This window comes from Salvelinus alpinus, chromosome 14, assembly GCF_045679555.1.
Source record: "Salvelinus alpinus chromosome 14, SLU_Salpinus.1, whole genome shotgun sequence".
NCBI lineage: Eukaryota > Metazoa > Chordata > Actinopteri > Salmoniformes > Salmonidae > Salvelinus > Salvelinus alpinus.
In genome coordinates this window covers 54,110,106-54,129,103 of record NC_092099.1, presented here as the reverse complement: position 1 = coordinate 54,129,103, position 18,998 = coordinate 54,110,106, and the positions used below count along the sequence as shown (strand labels likewise).

At 42.0% G+C, this 18,998-nt stretch overlaps 1 protein-coding gene across 2 annotated transcripts in view; it reads right to left on the bottom strand.

The window, feature by feature from the left end:
- The window catches only part of LOC139539096 (adenylate cyclase type 5-like), a 154,426-nt gene that overhangs the window by 76,370 nt on the left and 59,058 nt on the right, over nucleotides 1-18,998 (bottom strand). For both annotated transcript variants that reach the window (XM_071341848.1, XM_071341849.1), the window contains exon 2: nucleotides 938-1,087. In XM_071341848.1, the coding sequence (XP_071197949.1) occupies nucleotides 938-1,087 (150 nt within the window). The remainder of the gene's footprint in view (nucleotides 1-937; nucleotides 1,088-18,998) is intronic.

Sequence of the window (18,998 nt, the reverse complement as noted above, 5' to 3'; positions counted from 1 at the left end):
AGAAATCTAAACATATAGTCCAACATTTGTATTACAACTAAAGTTACATAAATAACTCTAAATTAAGCATATAGGAGTACCTGTTTCTATGTTAACCGCTCAACACAGAATAGCCGTATGTGCGCGCTCCCTCAAATCATTTGGAGAAAATATCCTTTCTATTTTATTCAGCTTTGTTACACTGTGTTCTTCATACTATAAAATAATATAAAATAATGCCACGGAATTATAAGCAAATCTTGTCTGCTAAATGAACTAGTGTAGCCCACAGCCATATGGCATAGCCAGATCAGGACCTAACATAAGGACAACTCAGAGTATGCTACTCTGTTCTTCTGAAATAGAATACATTTTGTTCATATCATGCTTCTTTAGACCTGTTTAAAGTACATAATGGATGTATTGTGAAGGTGTAGGCTATATTACATGGATTTATTAGACTTTTTAAAATGTAGATGTTCCAAAGGTCCGCATCAGTGGCTTGTAGGCCCTGTGTGGAAGCCAGGACATGCTAAATGTGTTTATGTTAATAAACGGTCAAATACCGTGAGACTGACAGTTATTTGCTTGACAATCACCGGCTGACAAAATGTAATGACCGCCACAGCCCTACTGTCACCATTCATCTAGTTACTGTGAAGACAGCGCTTATCATGGGTGACTAACAAAGCATATGGCACTTGGTAGTAGCTACTCATGTTAGGCATGAATCTGACTATGAACAGGAGTTGCCCTTCCCTGGTCTATAGGGAGCAGAAGCCAAAGGTTACTTACGGAAACTCAGACCTTGGTTACTAGGTTATTAGGAAATATATGCATTTCATTTAATAAATTAACTGTATTTCAAAAGCCTATTTTACATCAGCAGTAACTCGGCCTAACTATGTCAAGTCATTTACTGCCTGTGGTTCCACCACAGTACCATGATGGGCCTTACCTGCTGCTGATTCTCCCTCTGTGAGTGGAGGCGAGCCTGGATGCATTCCCTGGTCTCCTGGAATGCTTGTCTCTGGGAGCCCTCGGCTGGGTAGTGGGTACACACGCCCACGATGTTAGTACAGGAGAAGATCAGGACGTTGGACACTATCTGAAGAGGGGAGGAAGAGATGGGGGGATATTGACAGAGGGAGAGGAAGGGTGAGGAGGAATAGAAGAAGAGAGAGAAAAGAGAGTGTTTGTCACGGATCCCTCCGGAACTGTCATTACGCACATCTGGTCCCTATTCCCAGTGATTAGTAATTGTATATGTGTGCCCCCTGTTCACCACTGTCCTGTCGATTATTGTTCCAATGTCCGTTGGTCGTGTGAGTACCTGTGCTGTGTTGTTTTGGCTTTCGTGCCGTGTGTATTGCGCAGATGATTACAGGTCTCGTCCCGTATGGTATCATTGTCCGCTTGTGTATTTATTCAAGGTAATCCTCGCTCTTTTGTTTGGGTCTCAACCCTGTGTTTTGTATACGTGTTTGTTTGGTCTTCGTCCCCGTGCCTTTACACGGCACGCTGTAATTTGGGTCCATAAAAAACCCTATTACGCATTCCTGCGCCTGTCTCCCGATCCCTTTATACCAATGTGACAGTGTTCAATAAATGGTGTGATAGATCCCCTCCACAACTAATTCCGTTAAATGACAGACTTTCATCTCCGTGTGAGATTTGACGTACAAGCCAAATGTATCCCCCGTTACCACATTCCCATAAATGGTCATTGTGTTGGTCTACTGTCCAAATAACTTAAATTGGACAGATAACAAAATAAGCCAAGAGATTGATGGGAGTGAAATAGAGAGAGAGAGAGAGAGTAGAGAGAGAGAGAGAGAGAGAGAGAGAGAGTGTAGAGATAGAGGAGAGAGGAGAGAGGAGAGAGGAGAGAGGAGAGAGAGAGAGAGAGAGAGAGAGAGAGAGAGAGAGAGAGAGAGAGAGAGAGAGAGAGAGAGAGAGAGAGAGAGAGAGAGAGAGAGAGCAGGTTGGTTCATGCTTTTCAGCCTGCTGGAGCACCATTCATACTTGTTGAGTGGAGAGTGAGGGGCCTTCAGTTTCCCTGCTCTCCTCTGTTCTGGGTTGGAATAGGAGCAGAACAGTGCATCTAAACTCCCTCTTAACACTGTCTGACCGTCTGCTATCAAATGACTCCCTCTTCTCTACCTAGTGCACTACTTTTGAAGAGAGCCCTATGGGTAGTGCACTAAATAGGGAATAGGATGCTATTTGGAATGAAGCCTGTCTGTCTGCTGTCAGGGGCACCGGGACATACACACCACTATACTCAGCTGAACCGAACTGTACTCCTGCAGACATATCTCCAACCAGAATAACTCACACTGCACACTGAGCACAGGCGGGCGGGCGGGCGGTCGGGCGTGTGTGTCTGTCAGGGTCTGTCAGATAGATAAAGCATTATCCTCACTGAGGGAAATGGGTCTGTCAGACAGAGAACGTATTGAGAGTACCCTATTATACAATGGGTGGGTCTAATCCTGGATGCTGATTGGTTAAAACCACATTCCAGGCTGTGTCTATTCCACAAGTAACCACCAGCTAAATCTATGATGTTAAAATGCCTAATCACTCTGTTCCATCTGACTGGGCAATCCACTGTCTCATCAGCCCAGCCAGACAATTTATAGACTTGATATCCACTATAAAAAGCATCTAGACATTATCTTCCATTTTTTTTTAATTGGTTTGGTTTTTGGTTTTCAACAGCAGAGATTTGTATAAACCTTGTTGTCTGTCTCTCCGACATTTGCAACATTGTTTCAATATTGAAATTCAATCTCCTGCTGTCCTATGTTAATGAACGTGTCAGGAGTTGAGATGAGACAGACAGGCTGGCAGCTTTTCTCAGCCAGTCGAAATCATGAATCAGCATAATTATTATTGATATACTGTATGCAAAGAATTGTCAATATAAAAACACGAAATGCAGCTGGTTTGCTGTCATTACAGCTTTAGTTTGTGCTAGCTGTGTAGTTGGCTATCTCTTCTCAATAGTGGCCTGCCGAAAGAGCAAATGTTCTGTGCCAGGTGAAATCGCACATCATTATAATGCTCATTGTTATGGATGTATCCAAAACAGATCACTAGAAGACTGTGTTAGCCAAAGTTGCCTAGCTAACAAGCAAGGGATAAGAACATCCAGCCATCATGGAAACGGAACATTTAGACTTAATGACTGGGTCGCGTCTCTGGCAACCGAACCGATAGAACAAACGACCAGCCGGCTTGGGTAGCAACCCTAGATCTGTGTGTCAACTATATCTCGTGGAAGAATGAAATAGTATAAATAAATTCATAAAAATAAAGTTTTAAATTAAAATATGTCACTCATTATTTGAATATGTTGGTAACCCATTGAATAAAAGTGATAATGCCCTCAAAGCCGGTGTTTGGAGGATATATTGTCACCGGCCAATATAGCTACAGTGGTTCCTCCTTTAAAAGTTGCGTCAGACGGCGGCACACCTTGCGTGCTGCTGCAGCATTCTGTGGCACGTTATCTAATTGTCAGTCATTTTTTCTGTTAATGCAAGTTACTGCTAGTTTGACACCAGAGGGCATCTTTGAGAAGCATTTGATAGTCTTCCATATTGCAGGCACGCGGGAGACAGGGGTTCAATTCCCCGATGGGGAGGAAGGAGTAGGCTGTCCTTGTAAATAGGAATTTGTTCTTAACTGATTCCATATGTGTATTTCATAGTTGTGATGTCTTCACTATTATTAGTAAAAAATATAGTAAAAATATAGACAAATCCTGGAATGAGTAGGTGTGTCCAAACTTTTGACTGGTACTTGCTTAATTGATTTGATTCATATTATGGTGGTTCTATTCCATGAAAAATGAAAAACCCTCTGGGTAAATTCAGACCATTTAGCTCTCGGAGCGTACACTGAACGTTCGGACCGAGGAGTAGGGTTGATTTGAGCGTTCTGGCCTTACAACGTCAGTCAAGCACCCAAGCTAATGTTGGCTATCTTGCTAGCTACTTCCAGACACAAATGAGACCACTCTGACCATTTTACTCGCCCTAGCAGAGCTGGTTAGGCAGTTTTCATGTTAACCAGAGTGTTGATGACTGTAACTGTGCTGCTGGAAACAATTTCATTACGCTTTTTTGCCGACGTTTACTGACACCGGCCATATACAATGGGTGTTGAGTGCTCGTAAATTCTTTATTCTGCGCTCTGATACACTCAGACGAGAGCGCTCTGAAATCGGAGTAGATAGCCAGAGCGAATTTACGAAAGCACCCGAATGTCCATTGAGAACGCACAACGACTAAGCAACTTTTTATTTGGAATCAACAGGGTGAGCGTTTTCCTGTTTGTTTATGGTGGAATACAGCTCATTCAATGCGGTCTTAGTGCCAGCCTCAGTCTGTGGTGGTACGTAAACAGCTACGGAAAATACAGATAAACTCTCTAGGTAGATAGTGTGGTCTACAGATTATCATAAGATACTCTACCTCAGGCGAGCAATACCTCGAGACTTCCTTAGATATCGTGCACCAGCTGTTATTTACAAAAATACATAGTCCACCACCCCTTGTCTTACCAGACGCCACTGTTCTATCCTGCCGGTACAGCGTATAACCAGCCAGCTGATTAAAAAATGCAATCAAATATTTTGTAATAGAGCGCAAAACTTTATGCATTTTATTCCCCAAAAATCTTTAGAGAACAAAAAATGTATTTGAAAACAAAACTTTCGCTATCAACCACCCTCCATTTTGGCCATTTTTTGAGTGTCAGTTTGGCTACAACCAATACTGTTCAGCCTTTCTTACCAACACAAAGGAAGTCATAGCGGACACCTACGAAAGACTGTGTGATGATGGCATCTCAGGTAAGCAGCACTGGGCGTTCTTCCATCCAACTTCTATATAGCTAGTAGTTAGCTCCTACGATTCAGTGCCGGTTCATAACATTCTACGATATATATTCTACTATCACAGTGCCATCCGTTTTGTCACCAAAGCCCCATATACTACACACCACTGCGACCTGTACGCTCTCGTTGGCTGGCCCTCGCTTCATACTCGTCGCCAAACCCACTGGCTCCAGGTCATCTACAAGACCCTGCTAGGTAAAGTCCCCCTTTATCTCAGCTCGCTGGTCACCATAGCAGTACCCACCTGTAGCACGCGCTCCAGCAGGTATATCTCTCTGGTCACCCCCAAAACCAATTCTTCCTTTGGCCGCCTCTCCTTCCAGTTCTCTGCTGCCAATAACTGGAATGAACTACAAAAATCTCTGAAACTGGAAACACTTATCTCCCTCACTAGCTTTCAGCACCAGCTGTCAGAGCAGCTCACAGATTACTGCACCTGTACATAGCCCATCTATAATTTAGCCCAAACAACTACCTCTCCCCCTACTGTATTTATTTATTTATTTTGCTCCTTTGCACCCCATTATTTCTATCTCTACTTTGCACATTCTTCCACTGCAAATTTACCATTCCAGTGTTTTACTTGCTATATTGTATTTACTTCGCCACCATGGCCTTTTTTTTGCCTTTACTTCCCTTATCTCACCTCATTTGCTCACATTGTATATAGACTTATTTTTCTACTGTATTATTGACTGTATGTTTGTTTTACTCCATGTGTAACTCTGTGTTGCTGTATGTGTCGAACTGCTTTGCTTTATCTTGGCCAGGTCGCAATTGTAAATAAGAACTTGTTCTCAACTTGCCTACCTGGTTAAATAAAGGTGATTTAAAAAAAATAAAAATAAGATTACATACATACAGACATACATTCATACATACCGTAGAATGATAAATCATGCAATTATTATTCTCAAGCTAACCAAAAGCATTTAGCTACGAACACCTATTCTCGCCATTTTCAATTGAATTCATCTAGCTTTCTTTGATGGCAACTCATAAGCAGGCCATGTCCTATTTGTTTCATAGTCGATATATAATCATATTTCATGACAGTGTAACGGTTAGCTTTTTTACAGAAGGATGAAAGAACACAATATGTCTGTCAGAGAATGCTATTCTGATATGTCAGATGAAGAGTTAGACCAGAAAGTCAGCGCCATTAAGGCAAGAATGCCCCATAAGGGCTTTATAATGGTCAGAAGAAGTCTCAGAGCAATGGGCCATCGTGTACAATGGTGAAGAGTTAGGGAGTCTTTGCAGCGTGTAGATGGTACAGGTATTATTTCCACAATGATCCAGCTTCGTTGCATTGCTCAGCAAAAATACTCTGTTCCTGCTCCCCTGCCTCTCGTCCACATAGATACAAATCATAAATTGATAAGGTACTAAGATGTTTAATGTCTCCATCAAATCTAACTTATTGTCATATGTTTCAAAAAAGCCTTTGACTCAATTTGGCATAAGGGTCTGCAATACAAATTGATGAAAAGTGGTGTTGGGGGAAAAACGTATGACATTATAAAATGCATGTACACAAACAAGTGTGCTGTTAAAATAGGCAAATAACACACACAATTCTTCCCACAGGGCCGTGGGGTGAGACAGGGACGCAGCTTAAGCCCCACCCTATTCAACATATATATCAACGAATTGGCGAAGGTGCTAGACAAGTCTGCAGCACCCGGCCTCACCCTACTAGAATCTGAAATCAAATGTCTACTGTTTGCTGATGATCTGGTGCTTCTGTCACCAACCAAGGAGGGCCTACAGCAGCACCTAGGTGTTCTGCACAGATTCTGCCAGACCTGGGCCCTGACAGTAAATCTCAGTAGGACAAAAATAATGGTGTTCCAAAAAAGGTAGTGTTAATGGTGTTCCAAAAGTGATTCCCAAACCTTCCATAACAAAGCCATCACCTACAGAGAGATGAACCTGGAGAAGAGTCCCCTAAGCAAGCTGGTCCTGGGGCTCTGTTCACAAACATAAACACACCCCACAGAGCCCCAGGACAGCAACACAATTACACCCAACCAAATCATGAGAAAACAAAAAGATAATTACTTGACACATTGGAAAGAATTAACAAAAAAACTGAGCAAACTAGAATGCTATTTGGCCCTAAACAGAGACTACACAGTGGTAGAATATCTGACCACTGTGACTGACCCAAACTTAAGGAAAGCTTTGACTATGTACAGACTCAGTGAGCATAGCCTTGCTATTGAGAAAGGCCGCCATAGGCAGACCTGGCTCTCAAGAGAAGACAGGCTATATGCACATTGCCCACAAAATGAGGTGGAAACTGAGCTACACTTCCTAACCTCCTGCCAAATGTATGACCATATTAGAGACACATATTTCCCTCAGATTACATAGCTCCACAAAGAATTCGAAAAAACAAACCCGATTTTGATAAACTCCCATATCTACTGGGTGAAATACCATAGTGTGCCATCACAGCGGCAAGTTTTGTGACCTGTTGCCACAAGAAAAGGGCAACCAGTGAAGAACAAACACCATTGTAAATACAACCCATATTTATGCATATTTATTTTCCCTTTTGTACTTTAACCATTTGTACAACACTGTGTATATATATAGTTGAATTCGGAAGTTTACATACACCTTAGCCAAATACATTTAAACTCAGTTCTTCACAATTCCTGATATTTAATCCTAGTAAAAATTCCCTGTCTTAGGTCAGTTAGGATCACCACTTGATTTTAAGAATGTGAAATGTCAGAATAATAGCAGAGAGAATGATTTATGTCAGCTTTTATTTCTTTCATCACATTCCCAGTGGGTCAGAAGTTTACATACTCAATTAGTATTTGGTAGCATTGCCTTTAAATTGTTTAACTTGGGTCAAACATTTCGGGTAGCCTTCCACAAGCTTCCCACAATAAGTTGGGTGAATTTTGTCCCATTCCTCCTGACAGAGCTGGTGTAACTGAGTCAGTTTTGTAGTCCTCTTGGCTCGCACACACTTTTCCAGTTCTGGCCACAACATTTCTATAGGATTGAGGTCAAAGCTTTGTGATGGCCACTCCAATACCTTGACTTTGTTGTCCATAAGCCATTTTGCCACAGTTTTGAAAGTATGCTTGGGGGTCATTGATCATTTGGAAGACCCATTTGCGACCAAGCTTTAACTTCCTGACTGATGTCTTGAGATTTTGCTTCAATATATCCACATAATTTTCCTCCCTCATGATGCCATCTATTTTGTGAAGTGCACCAGTCCCTCCTGCAGCAAAGCACCCTCACAACATGATGCTGCCACCCCCGTGCTTCACGGTTGGGATGGTGTTCTTCTGCTTTTTCCTCCAAACATAACGATGGTCATTATGGCCAAACAGTTCTATTTTGTTTCATCAGACCAGAGGTTATTTCTCCAAAAAGTACGATCTTTGTCCCCATGTGCAGTTGCAAACCGTAGCCTTGCTTTTTTATGGTGGTTTTGGAGCAAGGGCTTCTTCCTTGCTGAGTGGCCTTTCAGGTTATGTCGATATAGGACTCGTTTCACTGTGGATATAGATACTTTTGTACCTGTTTCCTCCAGCATCTTCACAAGGTCCTTTGCTGTTGTTCTGAGATTGATTTGCACTTTTCGCACCAAAGTACGTTCATCTCTAGGAGAAAGAACAAGTATCCTTCCTGAGCGGTATGACAGCTGCATGGTACCATGGTGTTTATACTTGCGTACTATTGTTTGTACAGATGAACGTGGTACCTTCAGCCATTTGGAAATTGCTCCCAAGGATGAACCTGACTTGTGGAGGTCTACAATTTTTCTTCTTAGGTCTTGGCTGATTTCTTTTGATTTTCCCATGATGTCAAGCAAAGAGGTACTGAGTTTGAAGGTAGGCCTTGAAATACATCCACAGGTACACCTCCAATTGACTCAAATGATCTCAATTAGCCTATCAGAAACTTATAAAGCCATGACATCATTTTCTGGAATTTTCCAGGCTGGTTAAAGGCACAGTCAACTTAGTGTATGTAAACTTCTGACCCACTGGAATTGTGATACAGTGAATTATAAGTGAAATAATCTGTCTGTAAACAATTGTTGGAAAAATTACTTGTGTGATGCACAAAGTAGATGTCCTAACCGACTTGCCAAAACTATAGTTTTTTAACGAGAAATTTCTGGAGTGGTTGAAAAACGGGTTTTAATGACTCCAACCTAAGTGTATGTAAACTTCCAACTTCAACTGTACATAATATGACATATGCAATGTCTTTATTATTTTGGAACGTCTGTGATTTTAATGTTTACTTTTAATTGTTTATTTCACTTTTGTATATTATCTACTTCACTTGCTTTGGCAATGTTAACATACGTTTCCCATGCCAATAAAGCCCCTTGAATTCTGTGTTCTGCCCCTGAACAAGGCAGTTAACCCACTGTTCCTAGGCTGTCATTGAAAAGAAGAATTTGTTCTTAACTGACTTGCCTATTTAAATAAAGGTCAAATGAAACATTTAATTGAGAGAGAAAGAGAGAGAGAGAGAGAGAGAGAGATTGTACTGATGGACAAAGAGATGTGATGAAAGTACACGCACAGAGAGATCAATAGAGGTGAAGAGATGTTTTTTTCTGCTCTAAACAGGAAGGTGTATTAAAAGCTATGTGAAGCTGCATTGACCCCTGACCATATACCTACATAATGGCACTCTGGAGGTCAACGGGATAAACCCCAGCTCTTACAGGGGAACCCCATGAGACCTCAGTTTGGCTGGGGGAAATCTCCTGGTCCAACTCAGCAGCATTATTAATCTATTTATAGAAGAAAACAGAAGAAATACAATGAAAAACAATGAAAATGCGTTGTAGACAACATGAGGAGGAGAGACTGTGTTAGGGTAAGTGATCCAGTTCTGAGCAGCAAATACGGTCATGTGGATGCTACACAGGGCAAGAAAAGGCCTTGTGATTGCCACTCCCTACTACTGAGATATCTAACCCAGCCGAATACTAGTAGTTGTAGCAGTAGTAGGCCAGTAGTGTCAGTAGGACAGCTGCTGAAGACAGACCAGGGCAGACTGGGGCCAGGCTGAGGTAGGCCTGGAGCCAGTCCAGATGAACTTATTCCTCCCTCCCTCCCTCTGTCCGTCCGTCCGTCCGTCCGTCCGTCCGTCCGTGTGCCCGTCCGTGTGCCCGTGTGTGTGTGTGTGTGTGTGTGTGTGTGTGTGTGTGTGTGTGTGTGTGTGTGTGTGTGTGTGTGTGTGTGTGTGTGTGTGTGTGTGTGTGTGTGTGTGTGTGTGTGTGTGTGTGTGTGTGTGTGTGTGTGTGTGTGTGTGTGTGTGTGTGTGTGTGTGTGTGTTACATGCAGAGTGAACACAGTGGGCGTAACAGTAAAGAACTGCCAGAGAGCTCAGAGTTGGATCTTTCATACAGCCTTCCGGTGACATCAGTACATGTTTACCTCCTGTTCGAATAAGGCCATGATGAATCCTAATAGCTTATGTAGCCACACTTTAAACAATTTAAATATACTTTAAAAAGTGTTTAAGTCGTTTATAAACTGTAAAACATGAGTTCATAGATAGTTTATAAACCTGTAATAAACTGTTCTTAACCATTTGTTGAAATAACAGTTATGCCCTCTCCAACACCACGGCTGAGTCACAGTCTGCTTCTATTAACCATCTGTTCACATTTCACTTCAAATCACTATGGTCTTTAGGTTATTTTTACTCAAAAACAAATATAGTATTATAAATCTTACTGACCCCTTTCTCTATTTAGCAGAGGTAATAATGGAGTGAGTCAGTGAAAACTCAAACACCAAGACCCTGTTGCATTTTTCTGTGGTCGTGTTTCTGTTTACCAAGCCATGCTAATTATCCTGCATTGGTAGTAACCAGGGAACAAGCGGAGCACTAGCTTACCTGTGTACCTTTCTAGGTGCAACATTATTTTAGAGGTGGCAATTAAGAATTACCAGCTAGCGTCTAGGAGTCATAAAACCCTGCAGTGTCAATATTTACCTACCCAGCATCCAGAAAGAGAGAGAGACCGAGAGACTAGCCCAAGCCAATGGCATGTACCAGATGCTCGGCAGGCTCTTTTCACACTTACTGGTCTGAGGCCAAACCACACGACTAACAACATTGGACACTTTAGGGAACACAAAGCCTTCACTATCTCATCCTGGAATATCCAAGGTCTGAGGTCATCTGCTTTTGGCCTAAAGAGCAGGAACCTGGACATCACCAAAGAAATCAGAAATACAGACATTGTTATCCTACAAAAAACATGGTATAGAGGAGATGGGCCCACTGGTTGACCTCTAGGTTACAGAGAGCTGGTAGTCCCATCCACCAAACTACCAGGTGTGAAACAGGAAAGGTACTAGGGGGTATGCTAATTTGGTATAGAGCAGACCTAACTCACTCTATTAAATTAATCAAAACAGGTACATTTTACATTTGGCTAGAAATTCAAAAGGAAATGATCTCAACAGAGAAAAATGTCCTCCTGTGTGCTACCTATATCCCCCCACTAGAATCCCCATACTTTAATGAAGACAGCTTCTCCATCCTGGAGGGAAATCAATAATTTCCAGGCCGAGAGACAGGTACTAGTCTGTGGCGACCTAAATGCCAGAACTGGACAAGAACCTGACACCCTCAGCACACAGGGGGACAAACACCTGCCTGGAGGTGACAGCATTCTCTCCCTCCAGTAGCCCCCCTTGGCACAACTACGACAACATAATCAACAAAAACGGGTCACAACTCCTGCAGCTCTGTCGCACGCTGGTTATGTACATAGTCAATGGTAGGCTTTGGAGGGGACTCCTATGGTAGGTACACTACAGCTCATCTCTTGGCAGTAGTACTGTAGACTACTTTATCACTGACCTCAACCCAGAGTCTCTCAGAGCGTTCACAGTCAGCCCACTGACACCCCTATCAGACCACAGCAAAATCACAGTCTACTTGAACAGAGCATTACTCAATCATGAGGCATCAAAGCCAAAGGAACTGAATAATATTAAGAAATGCTATAGATGGAAGGAAAGTAGTGTGGAAACCTACCAAAAAAGTATTAGGCAACAACCAATTCAATCCCTTAAAGACAACTTCCTGGACAAAACATTTCCCTGTAATAATGAAGGTGTAAACTTGGCAGTAGAAAACCTAAATAGTATATTTGACCTCTCAGCTTCCCTATCAAATCAAACATTTTCAAACAAACAAAATTCTCGTCGGTTATTGTCACAGCCGTGTATATCCCCCTCAAGCAGATACTACGACGGCCCTCAAGGAACTTCACTGGAAACCATATATCCTGAGGCTGCATTTATTGTAGCTGGGGATTTTCACAAAGCAAATTTGAGAACAAGCCTACCTAAATTCTATCAGCATATTGACTGTAGCACTCGCGCGAGCAATACACTGGATCTCTGCTACTCTAACTTCTGCGATGCATACAAGGCCCTCCCCCACCCTCCCTTCGGCAAATTCGAAGTGCTTTGATCATATCACCGTTTAACAAACGGTTAAAATTAGCAAAAAATACACATTTCATTCCACAGGGCCGTGGGGTGATACAGGGATGCAGCTTAAGCCCCACCCTCCTCAACATATACAGTGAGGGAAAAAGGTATTTGATCCCCTGCTGATTTTGTACGTTTGCCTACTGACAAAGAAATTATCAGTCTATAATTTTAATGGTAGGTTTATTTGAACAGTGAGAGACAGAATAACAACAAAAATATCCAGAAAAACGCATGTCAAAAATGTTATAAATTGATTTGCATTTTAATGAGGGAAATAAGTATTTGACCCCCTCTCAATCAGAAAGATTTCTGGCTCCCAGGTGTCTTTCATACAGGTAACGAGCTGAGATTAGGAGCACACTCTTAAAGGGAGTGCTACTAATCTCAGTTTCTTACCTGTATAAAAGACACCTGTCCACAGAAGCAATCAATCAATCAGATTCCAAACTCTCCACCATGGCCAAGACCAAAGAGCTCTCCAAGGATGTCAGGGACAAGATTGTAGATCTACACAAGGCTGGAATGGGCTACAAGACCATTGCCAAGCAGCTTGGTGAGAAGGTGACAACAGTTGGTGCGATTATTCGCAAATGGAAGAAACACAAAATAATTGTCAAACTCCCTTGGCCTAGGGCTCCATGCAAGATCTCACCTCATGGAGTTGCAATGATCATGCGAATGGTGAGGAATCAGCCCAGAACTACACAGGAGGATCTTGTCAATGATCTCAAGGCAGCTGGGACCATAGTCACCAAGAAAACAATTGGTAACACACTACGCCGTGAAGGACTGAAATCCTGCAGCGCCCGCAAGGTCCCCTGCTCAAGAAAGCACATATACATGCCCGTCTGAAGTTTGCCAATGAACATCTGAATGATTCAGAGGACAACTGGGTGAACGTGTTGTGGTCAGACGAGACCAAAATTGAGTTCTTTGGCATCAACTCAACTTGCCGTGTTTGGAGGAGGAGGAATGCTGCCTATGACCCCAAGAAACCATCCCCACCGTCAAACATGGAGGTGGAAACATTATGCTTTGGGGGTGTTTTTCTGCTAAGGGGACAGGACAACTTCACCGCATCAAAGGGACGATGGACGGGGCCATGTGCCGTCAAATCTTGGGTGAAAACCTCCTTCCCTCAGCCAGGGTATTGAAAATGGGTCGTGGATGGGTATTCCAGCATGACAATGACCCAAAACACACGGCCAAGGCAACAAAGGAGTGGCTCAAGAAAAAGCACATTAAGGTCCTGGAGTGGCCTAGCCAGTCTCCAGACCTTAATCCCATAGAAAATCTGTGGAGGGAGCTGAAGGTTCGAGTTGCCAAACGTCAGCCTCGAAACCTTAATGACTTGAAGAAGATCTGCAAAGAGGAGTGGGACAAAATCCCTCCTGAGATGTGTGCAAACCTGGTGGCCAACTACAAGAAACGTCTGACCTCTGTGATAGCCAACAAGGGTTTTGCCACCAAGTACTAAGTCATGTTTTGCAGAGGGGTCAAATACTTATTTCCCTCATTAAAATGCAAATCAATTTATAAAATTTTTGACATGCGTTTTTCTGGATTTTTTTGTTGATATTCTGTCTCTCACTGTTCAAATAAACCTACCATTAAAATTACAGACTGATCATTTCAATGTCAGTGGGCAAACGAACAAAATCAGCAGGGGATCAAATACTTTTTTCCCTCACTGTATATCAACGAATGGGCGAGGGCACAGCAGAACAGTCTGCAGCACCCGGCCTCACCCTACAAGAATCTGAAGTAAAATGTCTACTGTTTGCTGATGATCTGGTGCTTCTGTCACCAATCAAGGAGGGCCTACAGCAGCACCTAGATCTTCTGCACAGATTTTGTCAGACCTGGGCCATGACAGTAAATCTCAGTAAGACAAAAATAATGGTGTTCCAAAAAAGGTCCAATTGCCAGGACCACAAATATTTATTCCATCTAGACACCATTGCCCTAGAGCACACAAAAAACTATACATACCTCGGCCTAAACATCAGCACCACAGGTAACTTCCACAAAGCTGTGAACGATCTGAGAGAAAAGGCAAGAAGGGCCTTCTATGCCATAAAAAGCAACAGAAAATTCGACATACTAATTAGGATCTGGCTAAAAATACTTGAATCAGTTATAGAACCCATTGCTCACCAACCAAGAATTCACAAAATGGGACAAACACCAAATCGAGACTCTGCATGCAGAATTCTGCAAAAATAGCCCCTGTGTACAATGTAATAATGCATGCAGAGCAGAATTATGCCGATACCCGCTAATTATCAAAATACAGAAAAGAGACGTTAAATTCTACAACCACCTAAAAGGAAGCGATTCCCAAACCTTCCATAACAAAGCCATCACTTACAGAGAGATGAACCTGGAGAAGAGTCCCCTAAGCAAGCTGGTCATGGGGCTCTGTTCACAAACATAAACAGACCCCACAGAGACCCTGGACAGCAACACAATTAGACCCAACAAAATCATGAGAAATCAAAAAGATAATTACTTGACACATTGGAAATAATTAACAAAAAAACTGAGCAAACTAGAATGCTATTTGGCCCTAAACAGAGACTACACAGTGGCAGAATATCTGACCACTGTGACTGACCCAAACTTAAGGAAAGCTTTGACTATGTACATGTAACGGATGTGAAATGGCTAGCTAGTTAGCGGGTACGCGCTAGTAGCATTTCAATCAGTTACGTCACTTGCTCTGAAACCAATATGTAGTGTTGCCCCTTGCTCTGCAAGGGCCGTGGCCTTTGTGGAGCGATGGGTAACGATGCTTCGTGGGCGACCGTTGTTGATGTGTGCAGAGGGTCCCTGGTTCGCGCCCGTGTCGGGGCGAGGGGACGACGTAAAGTTATACTGTTACATTGGTGCCGTGACCCGGATCACTGGTTGCTGCGGAAAAGGAGGAGGTTGAAAGGGGGGTGAGTGTAACGGATGTGAAATGGCTAGCTAGTTAGCGGGTACGCGCTAGTAGCATTTCAATCAGTTACGTCACTTGCTCTGAAACCAATATGTAGTGTTGCCCCTTGCTCTGCAAGGGCCGCGGCTTTTGTGGAGCAATGGGTAACGACGCTTCGTGGGTGTCAGTTGTTGATGTGTGCAGAGGGTCCCTGGTTCGCGCCCGTGTCGGGGCGAGGGGACGACGTAAAGTTATACTGTTACATACAGACTCAGTGAGCATAGCCTTGCTATTAAGAAAGGCCACCGTTATTTATTTATTTGTTTATTTATTTTCCCTTATGTAATTTAACTATTTGCACATAATATGACATTTGAAATGTCTTTATTATTTTGTAACTTTTGTGAGTGTAATGTTTTCTGTCAATTGTATTGTTTATTTCTCTTTTGTTTGTTATCTATTTCACATATGTTTCCCATGCCAATAAAGCCCTTAAATTGAAAGAGAAAGAGAGAGAGAGAGAGAGATGATGACAATGCCGTAGTGGATATCGCTGCTCACAGCTTTATTTGCTGTGTAGAGTTTGAGAAAAAAAAGTAACTTTTCTATTTGTCAATGCGCCATTGAAAACATATTGTATTTCACCGACAGCTAGACCGATGATCAGTTGACAAACTCTGCTGTAACTCTGCATACAGTGAACTCAAGTATACTTTGAAAAGTGGCAAACTTAGGTCTCCAAGGACCCATGTTTAATTATGACCGCCCCATAATTCATGCTAGGCAACACATGGGACAACATCAGCATCAGAGCTTAAAATGGTCGTTAAACGACAGTCATCAGGTTGAGAATGTATAGTGGAGAATGGTTTGATATGGTCTAAATGTGAATCCCTACGGTGTGCTACACTCCCAAGTCAACACAATGAAGTGCATTGTGTGCTAAAAGAAATGCAAATCATGAGCAGGCCAGGCAGCTTGCTGCTTATTGTGAGCTGTAGTACACATCGCTGTGAAGTGCCACATGTTACCGTCATATCATCTCCTATAATGCTCTCATGTATAAGGCAAGTATGCTGCCTTTTGTTGGTCAATGTATTATTTGAAAAGAACATGTGCAGTAAAAATGTAGTACATGGAATTAGATATTTTTCATTTGGCAAAAGCCCCATCAGATATCCTACTGAAACATCTCATTCAGTTCATGTGATGATATGCTAGAACTCAACTAAATCGGAGCATGAGGTCTGTTACCAACAGGTTCAGAGACAGTTACTATCTACAAGCCATCAGACTGCTGAACATTTGAACTGAAATGACCACCTGCTCTGATTCGCCGCACCTTAGCACACACACACACACACACACACACACACACACACACACACACACACACACACACACACACACACACACACACACACACACACACACACACACACACACACACACACACACACCTACACACACACCTACACACACACACACACAAACACACCATAGCTGCTGCTATCTTATTATGATTGCTTAATACGACATAATTTAAACACTTTCTCCCCACCCCCCCCCCCCCCCCATCCCCAAAACACATGCAAATATTGGAGTATAAATGGTGCCTTCCTGTATTACACTGATGCTAAAATGTTTATTCTATTCTACTGAGCCATTTACTTTATGTTCATATTGATATATTTTATTATTTATTATTGTTGTTGAATTGTCCAGAAGGAACCTGTAAGTAAGCATTTCATTGCCTTTCATGTGTATCCTGTACATATGACTAATAAAACATGAAACTTGAACAGAATTCATGTTCTAACTTTTTGTGATGGTGAGAAACAGCATTCAGCTGTCTATTACATAGAATTACTGGGCCCTAATCATGTTGATCCAGACTAGCTCTCAGACTGGAGAATATCTCCAGAACATTGGAACATCCACCTGGGAATGGATTATAATATACAGAAGAGAATGACATTCCTCTTCTTCAGGCTGACAGTATTTATTCATTTATAGGGGACAGTGTACATTAATCAACATCAATATTACAATAATGCAACATCCATGTAAATGTGCCGGTGTTAGACAAAGCTAATGTGCACCTGCAGTCCCTGGGCAGGTAAGGGCCTTTACACAGCCACAATACAAATACAAATACTCACTAAAAACAATAAAAAATAAAACCACATTACATCCAATACAATATGAATATAACTACAACAACTTATTCGTAATAAAAACACTGTAGCATCAACTGTAGCAACTGTAGCAAAGTGCATCTCCAAACATAAAGTGTGACATAGTGAAAAGAAAGGGTGGGCATTCTCTCTGTGGGTATTCCCCCCCAAAACAGAATTTTCTTAAAATGTGACATGAGTTTGACCTGTTCTACATTAGCCAGCGCAGTAGATTTAACAAGAGAGTGTAAATGAATGAGTTTGCACTGAATCATGCATTCCTTTGAATCTATTAGCACTGCAATGCTTCAGACTGAGGCGAAATTTGTCAATTTATTTATAAAACACACACACATACACACGCATGCATGTGCACGCACACACACACACACTACAAAGCACTTCTGTTCCTGGTTATATCAGCATCCTAACTTTTATCTTTCTTCCAGGAACGTGTTCCTAAATCACAGCTCTATCTTGTGTTCCCATTTCTACAAACACTTCGTCATGTGACACGTTATGAAATCAATGACGTGACCACCGCAATGGAGGATCCAATTAATAACAGATATTGGAATTTCCAGAGAGAGAGAGAGAGAGAGAGACAGAGAGAGAGAGAGTTCTGAAGAAGTGTGTTTGATTTAGAAACTGGCAGGCTCATTAAGTGATCCATTCAGTTATCCATTCAGAACCAGGTTATGAAGTAATGAAGCGCACGCAACCACACTGAAAATGTTTCAGTACTTTTTGAGTATTTTCCAGCGGGAGGTGAGAGTAATTTTTTTTTATATGTGTGCAGATCCTAACCATGCAGTATTTCTGGGATCGTACACTTACGATTATTGTGCACCTCGCACTTAGAAAGAGGAGACTTCATAGCGTCAGTACACACCGTACCAGTACCACGTCACGTTAGGGTTAATATTATATCCACAAAACATATATTTTTAAAATCAACTGCCTGCGTAAAAGTATTTTGATAGACTTTATGTTTTTTAATGAGTCTCTGAACTGACTAAATGTCTACAGTCCAATATTATAACAAATTATTTTCTGAATAATTTCAATTTCGTATTTAGAAAAATAACAAAAGCTGTGATGGAAACAGGAAGTTTTGGTACCATATAAATGGCGACAGATCATTAGTTCGTTCGACATGGTGGGATTTTTTTGTGTCTGTAAAATGTATTAAGAGAGAAATGTCGGTGGAAACGCCTTTTTGCACAAATATTGATATAATAACCATCATATCGAAGTAAACTTGGAGTCAGGTGATGACATGGTGAGTGGTCCTCCCACTGCGATTCGAGAAACCATGCCGTTTAGGCTACAGATTAAATACATGCTCATGAACTTCACAGGGTGGTGAAAGTGCACGGTGACCTTGATGCTCCATTTCAATAAATCTCATCTCATCACGTAGACTAGCCTATCCGCACGGTACCTGCAAATTTAGGGCACACATGCCAAGACCAGAGTAGGCACAGTTGCTATTT